Raw genomic sequence first — 8,096 nt, 5'->3', positions numbered from 1 at the left:
CTTCCTCGCTTCTCCTCTAGCATGCGGCCTTTTCTCAGTTTGGAATAGCAACTGGTGACGTTTTCGGTAGTCTGTGTCCTATACCTAGGCATTGCTGACGTTCATCTGTACTTCTTGATGTCATCCTATACCTACTCATTGTTGCGTCACATATTGTGACGTCACAAACGCTCTGCTGTTTTGGCTAAAGCGCGACAAAAAGTTGCCATTACAGCAAATCCGCCTGTACATTGTCAAAATGCATCCCTAAAAGCGCTCTCTGTCTGCTATTTCGTCAAAGGCAAAGCGACGAAAGTTAGCCTGCGACAGGAAAAAGATAACGAAGCTACTCGCCGGCTTAATTGACTCACAGCGCCAGCGCAGTGCCCGTCGACGGATCGCGAAAGCTACTACTAAATCTTCTTCTCCAGTCAACGAAAGAGCTAACGATGAGCACTGCTGTCTTTCTCAACACGCACTTAGCACGTGCGTCAATAATCACGTACTTCTAAAATATTCTTATACTTTCTAACCAAGTTGTTTCCTTTTTGGAACTGTGTCTATGTAGGCAATGCATACCGTCATCAATACTTATGGAAAATCATAGTTATAGCAATACCACAAACGGTCCTTTGGCGTACAGGTTCTCCTCTATCTTGCATGTCGCCGTCGTTTACTAAACGTTTCTATCAGATATCTTACACTAAAGCCTACTCCTAACAACATTGGCAAAATGAACATCAAGTGCAAACATTGCGAAGCACTGACATGGAAGAAGGAACTACCAGGCATCTGCTGCAGTGGCGGGAAAGTTTTGTTACCCGCCATACCCAAACCGCTTACTCCATTGGTCGAGCTCCTTTTGGAACAATCAGTTCAAGCGCAGCATTTCCTCTCAAACACAGGAGCGTATAATTCGGCTTTTCAGATGACGTCCTTTGGATGCGATGAAATTACAGCTCGCACCCGTTGGAATCCCTGTTTCAAAGTGCAGGGACAAATCTATCATTTTATCGGAAGTCTTGCTCCTCCAGAAAATTCTACTGTTAAATTTGCTCAAATTTACTTTGTCTGTGATGCCATGACTAACATGATCCACGGACCATGCGGACCCCTCAACAAAAATTCGCCTTGCATGGTTGACAATTACTGCTCGAAGCATTTTCCAAAGAATGTCTGCCATGAAACTCAATGCTCCAATGACGGATATCCACTTTATCGTCGTCCATGGGTGTCTCCGTCTAGCTAACCGAATTTTATTATGCTCTAAGAGTCTAAACGCTGGAATTGTATTAATTAACTTAATTAATTGGCCCGGGCGAAGAACGGGCTACAGGACTTGTATATATATATATATATATATATATATATATATATATATATATATATATATATATACATATATAAAATAACGGTAACCCACTACCTCTCTACGAGTTGAACCGCAGGCTCCAAGATTCGCGCGCGCGACAGCTATCATATCAACAATGATGCAAAATTTTGTTAGCTTTTCAAAGCAAAACTTTACATTGAAATAATATTTTTTAATCCAAGACATCTTTGAGAATTGTGATGTGGGAGATTTGGTCACGACAAGTCCCCTACAACGATTGCAGTCTAGTCCGATGCCCGTATGACAATTTCAAGCGCGAGAGATTGCGGAAGAGTCTAGGGACAAGGCTATTCTCGATCGTCATATCATGCTGTAGTTGTAGTCTAGAGAACGACTGGTCGGAAGTATGTTTACAAACAACCGACCAAAGAGTGTTGCCGCAATGAGCGCGCTGTTGCCGTAATCGGGCAAGCGAAGCCTACCTCTACTGAGCATGCTCAATCTACACTTCGACCTCAATACAAGGCCTGACGCATATTGAAAAGCCACAGTGCTCTCTTCTGGAACGTTACGCTCCCTCACTAGTAAGCAATTCTATCAATAAGGTCACTTGTCTACGTTGTTTCGTTTTCGCTCTACCATCTCACTCTTTCAATTCACTGCATTCAACAAATTGTATCTTACTTTGTGATTCTAGACACTCTGTGTATTTCAGGCTCCTCTTGCGAGGCACAAGGCGCCTGGGGCGAGAAGCTCCGTTGCTCCCAACAACGATCAGAGGCAGAAACCAGACGAATTCATCTGTACTAGACAACCTCCAGGCAATGTCTGAACGGTCTGTCTAACTGCAATATGTCTGGTGCAACAATACAGGGAGGTCCCGATCACATTCAGTCAAGCAGCGCCTCTGAGGCCGTGGCGGCCGCCGCCGAGCACTCACGTTGTCACAGCGACGACCTGTCGACGTCCAATCACAACTCTCCGCCGCTCGGCATACCGCACGGCTACGAATTCAAGGATCCGGCATGCTGTGAGCGCGCCTTCGAGGTCCTCAGTGAATTGCGAAATGACAATCAGCTGTGCGACGTCGTGCTTTCGGCCGGAAATCACAGCATCTCCGCGCACAGAGTCGTTCTGGCCGCCTGTTCGCCTTATTTTCGTGCCATGTTTACCGGAGAGTTGGCGGAGAGCAGGCAGAGTCACGTGACCCTCCACGGGCTCAACCCATTGGCTCTCGATCTTCTTGTCAATTTCGCTTATACGTCACGAATTGACGTGACGGAAAGCAACGTGCAAGTTTTACTTCCCGCTGCTAATCTACTTCAACTGGTTGCCGTTCGAGATGCGTGTAGTAGTTTTCTGCAGTCTCAACTTGATGCTACGAACTGCTTGGGTATCAAGGCGTTTGGAGATCTGCACGCTTGTTCTGATCTCAAAATGGCGGCGCACATTTTTGCTCTGAGAAACTTTATCGAGGTCATCAAAAGTGAAGAGTTTCTCTGCCTCAGTGCACGAGAAGTTGTCGAGTTGATATCGAGTGACGACTTGTTTGTACGAACAGAGGAGCATGTTTATGAAGCCGTGTTGTGTTGGGTGAAGCACGACGAACAGATGAGACAGAAAGATCTACCCATATTATTGGAGTGTGTTCGTTTGCCGCTCTTGAGTAAGGAATATCTCGTCAGCAATGTTGAAGCCGAACCGATTATGCGAAGTCACACTTCTTGTAAGGATTATATTATTGAGGCCATGAAATATCATCTTACCAGTTCTGAACAGCGAACACACATTCAGACGCCGAGAACTCGTTTGAGAAAGTCGATTGGTTTACCGAAGAACATTTTGGTTATTGGAGGTCAGTCTCCGAAAGCGATTCGGAGTGTTGAAATATTTGACTTTGCTACTCAAAAGTGGACAGCAGTGGCCGATCTGAATGCACGTCGATGCAGATGTGGCGTGGCTGTACATAATGGATTGGTGTATGCTGTTGGAGGCTTTGACGGATCATCAAGAGTCAGGTAAATGATTTATATATTAGATTCATGCATTCTTACAAACTGTATGTTCGCGCTTTTATGAGTTACTGTAGCCACAATCTTTTGGAAGAAAATTTGTTGCGATTTCATTAATTAATGTAACTATTGATTGCAAATATTCTCATTTTTGTCACATGCAAGTAGGGCCGGTCACATGCCTATGCATGAGCTGCACCTGTCAAGGCAGTCAATTTAGAATCTGACGAGACACTGCCGTTCACTGTTGTTTTGAAGATAGGTCTTCTATGGAGTCTTGATGATAAGAAGCTTCCAAATGGAAGTCGTGCTGGAATTGTTGCTCGATATACAACGAATACAAACAAGATTGTTTGTGAGGTTGTGGAAGCCAGACTCCAAGAAAGAAAGACTTAGGCCAGACCAATTAAATTACTTGATGCTCAGATGTACCCGTCCAGTTGACCAAAATAGAATTGCGCGGTGATATTATGCTTGATGTAAAATGATTTGGTAGTATGTACATCTATTGGCAACTACATATCAATGACTCTATAAGTGTTAACAGTGCATGTGGTCCAGCGATGGTTACCGCTGGTCCACGTTCCGCTCGGTATCAATGTCTTTGTGTTAGTGTCCATTTGTTATCTCACGTTTGTATGCGCTCAAGATCTCACATGATCATTACTTTTTAAATTCGATCTGTCTGTCCAGGTTTCATGTCCAAAGATCTGAGCATCAAAAATTTAGTTGGTCTGGCCTTATGGAAGTACATATTGTGCCAAGGTACAGGCCACTATTAGAGAGTAGGCCTCAGTGCACGGTCCTACTGCTGCTGTGAAGAAGTTCAAGGCCAGTTTCAGCAATCTAGACAAGTATACTGTATGGAGTTTTGTACAGAGGTCAATGCAAATCACAAGAAATATTTTAAAATCTGTTTACAATGCCAGTTTTGAATAGACTCGCAAAAGTTTGTGTGGAAACCCACAACTACTGTAGTTGAAAAACTAAGGTGTACAAAATTCATTTGATGAAGCACGTGCACGCACACACACACACACTTTTCTGTATGTTTTGAAAACACAAGATGTAGCAATTATATGGAAATCAAATGGAGGTGCTACTATTGCCATGTTTCACATTAGGAGTCTGTACGCGAATTGATAGTATTGCGTATGCTTATTATTAGGCAGACAATTGTGTACACTAGTCATTGAATTACGACACATTTATGACTACTGATCATAGCATTGGGTGTTCACCCCCCCTAGATTGAGTCTTGTAAACAGCCTTGTCATGTGATGAATAAGTCTTAAATAACATAATTAATTAACAATTAATTAATTAATTGAATTAATTAACTTAAAACAGTGAGGGAGACAGATACATTTTGAAGTACATAACTGCACAGCGTGCACATGTCTATTGTGTTATGTTTTTGTATTTGTTTAGTGCTGATTGATAGAAAGTTGTATGGGTATGAAGTCTGTTTTGATGTTTTAGGTCTGTTGAGTGTTACGAGGTGTCGCACGATCGATGGTATCTTGTTGAATCGATGAATATGCGACGTAGCACGCTGGGTGCGGGTGTTTTAAATGGGTGTGTTTATGCTGTGGGCGGGTTTGATGGTTCCAGTGGTTTGGACAGTGTTGAAAAGTATGATCCTGGTGAGAGCTTTTATGCACTCACATACGTGTGTGCGCGTGCACGCACACACACACACACACACACACACACACACACACACACACACACACACTCACACACAGTCACACACACACACACACACACACACACACACACACACACACACACACATACACACACAGTCACACACACACACACACACACACACACACACACACACACACACACACACACACACGACACACACACACACAAGTTTATGTGCCATTGCATGTAGATCTCAATGTATGGACAACGGTAGCTCCCATGAGTATTCGACGCTCAAGTGTTGGCGTGGCCGTTTTGAATAATTTCATGTATGCTCTCGGCGGATACGACGGCATTGCACGTCAGTGCTTGAACACCGTTGAATGCTACAATCCAGACACAAACACGTGGCGTTTATCAGTTCCGATGAATCAATGCAGAAGGTGAGTCACTGCACTTTATTAATACATTAATTAACTTTATTAAATTGCAAGCAACACTGACTGCTTATGTGTGAAATACATTCTTGCCTCTTATTATGTAGTAGTTGGTATTAGGATTTTGTTGTGTACGAATGTTGTTGTTTGAGAGAGACACTTTGATGCTGATACTCACTGAATGTTATCTGTGCCGGGGCTAACTTATGCCTAATGTTAATGTTTGTTTAGTGTTTTTGTCTAGTGTGTGCACTGTTTGTCTTGATCACACGTTTGCTTGATACCTCGTTTACACGAGCATGCATTGCGAGCCGAGCCGTGCCAGCCCAGCATTCCGGCCTGCATTTACACGACACACTCTTTTAATAAGCTTGTCATTAACATGCATTAGTTTCTTGAGATTGACATAGCTCACGTTTGCAATGGACAGAAGCCAAGCTGTTTGCATTTTTCTGTATGGCTTTACAATAGTCATATCAAGAAATGCATAGGACATATACGAGATATCCTACTGTTTATATGAGACGTAGGTTTATTGCCATGCCAGGCGACTGTTGCAGCAACAGAGTTCAAGAGATTTATTTTGCACATCTTGGTCACTGACACTCCACAATTGGATAAGACACCTAGGACACAGAGTCTCCGTCTCGTTCCATGTCGTTTTGTACTGAATGAGCATGCGCGGCTTGTATTCCAGCACGCTATGCATTTACACCATGTACACCTGACCTGAGCCAGCCTAGGCTGGCCCAACTAAAAAGGCTCAGCGCATGTTTACATGTACCCCAGAAACTGAGCCAGCTTACAGGTGCTCGTGTAAACGGGATATTAGAGGAGGTTTGTTTGTTTTGCTGTTACAGTAGAACCTTGCTGTTCCAAATGCCCTTTGTTTCACGTAAGTCGTTAAGCCATTCGGAGAAACGAATTTGTTCACAGTTAGCAGAAACATCTGGTACAGATATGCCTTTCTTCTCTGCCGGCTTGAACCAAACATATAGTCTTCTCAAACTCGCTGTAGGTTGACAGCTTTGTGGTCTTGGCAGATGTTGTAGTACCCATTTTAGTCATCTAATCTTGTACTGTTGAAGCACTAATTCTATCTGTTTGATGTCTGACATGGTGTTTCAGACTATGAGCATGTCTCCATTATGGCCTAAAGTTGTTTTAAGCTTAAACGTGTTTAAGATTCAGTGCGTCTCCACTAGAGTTAAACGCTTTCGTTAAACCTGATTCTGAGGTAGTTTAGCTCAAGTAGTTTAATGGTCATGTGATGGTAACACACAGTACACGAACACTTAAGTGCCTTTGCATTGTTCTTGTTTCTCTGGAGGATAGTGAAGATGATAAAATCGGGCAGTCTTAGATATGGTATAAAGGCTGGTCTACAATATTGACACTGATGTTGATGCTGACGCTGGAATAGGATTCTTTCTATTGCAGCGTCAGCGTCAATATTGTGAACCAGGCTTAAGATGTTGCAGAGAGCGAGAGAGTGATTTCTTTGACATCTCCAACTACTAGTGTCGCATCTCTCACTATTACTTTGCACTCCAACACATTGCATTGTCTGACCCACCCACCCATCTTCTGTCGTAGCAGGAGAACAAATTACCACGGTGCAATGAAGTCCTGTAGAAATAGCTATTTGAAATCTTGGATAAAAACTTACAAGTGAAGACGCTTCCTAACTAAACACGTTTAGACTCTAACCACGTTTTATGTAAAACCAGTTTTAAAGCACAACAAATGGAGACACGCCTATGCTATAGGACTTGTACATGTAGGATGATGTTTGCAATGCATCCAGAAGTTGCTAACGTCGTGGATTGTTAGCATCTTTTTCTTCCCCCGCTCCCCCGCTTCTCTCTCTCCCGCTTCTCTCTCCCCCCCCCCCCCCCCCCCCGTCTGTCTGCCTGATGGTGTGTCTACACATATGGGGTTTACACATACACGTGGCAATAACCGAGCTTTACGTGCTTTGAAATTTATTGTGCAGACTGGACTCCCGAGGGTTAATGCTAATGGCCATTTGGATTAGTGAGGGTTTAGACTAGCGAATTTCGTATTAGCAAAATTTTACTGTGTAGATTGGTTTATCCATGCTTCATTAGATTTAAAGTTATGCAACCAGTTGTCGAATAAGACATCTGTTGTTTTACAGTGGCTCTGCTGTGGCTGTACTCGACAACTGCATTTTTGCACTGGGCGGTCACGACGGTCCCGATATCCGACGCTCGGCTGAATTCTACGATGCCGAGAAAGACCAGTGGACGTTGATTGCTAACATGAAGATGTGCCGACGTAATGCAGGTGCCGTGGCTGTCAACGGGATGATATACGTCGTCGGTGGCGATGACGGCACGTCAAACTTGAACAGCATGGAAATGTATGATCCCAGGTTGGACATGTGGACGGTAGTAACGCCTTGTCTTAGCACGGGACGAAGCTACGCGGGTATAGCAGTCATAGACAAACCAAACCGCGTGCAATGATATCTCACCCTAGTGCAGTGTTGCAGTACACAGATACCGATGACTTGAGGTAATGCCTTTGTATAGAGAGAAAAACTGAGTTCTAGAAATCATTTTGTGTTATACGTTGTTGACATTGAAACTTTGGATGACCGATCTGGTTGTTGTATGAGTCATCCTTGCCACATTCATGTGCTCGATGATTTTTCGT

At 43.5% G+C, this 8,096-nt stretch overlaps 1 protein-coding gene across 1 annotated transcript; it reads left to right on the top strand.

The window, feature by feature from the left end:
- Positions 1–1,795: 1,795 nt before the first annotated feature.
- On the top strand, positions 1,796–8,057 carry LOC134194508 (kelch-like protein 2). Its single transcript, XM_062663447.1, has 5 exons — positions 1,796–1,896; positions 2,028–3,330; positions 4,807–4,970; positions 5,228–5,420; positions 7,576–8,057. Exons 2-5 carry the CDS (start codon positions 2,165–2,167, stop codon positions 7,904–7,906), a joined length of 1,854 nt encoding a protein of 617 aa, XP_062519431.1. The 5' UTR covers positions 1,796–1,896; positions 2,028–2,164; the 3' UTR covers positions 7,907–8,057.
- Positions 8,058–8,096: the final 39 nt, after the last annotated feature.

The sequence above is a fragment of the Corticium candelabrum genome, chromosome 19 (genome assembly GCF_963422355.1).
Source record: "Corticium candelabrum chromosome 19, ooCorCand1.1, whole genome shotgun sequence".
NCBI lineage: Eukaryota > Metazoa > Porifera > Homoscleromorpha > Homosclerophorida > Plakinidae > Corticium > Corticium candelabrum.
Note: the sequence above shows the minus strand (reverse complement) of the source record. Positions and strands in the feature narration are given on the sequence as shown.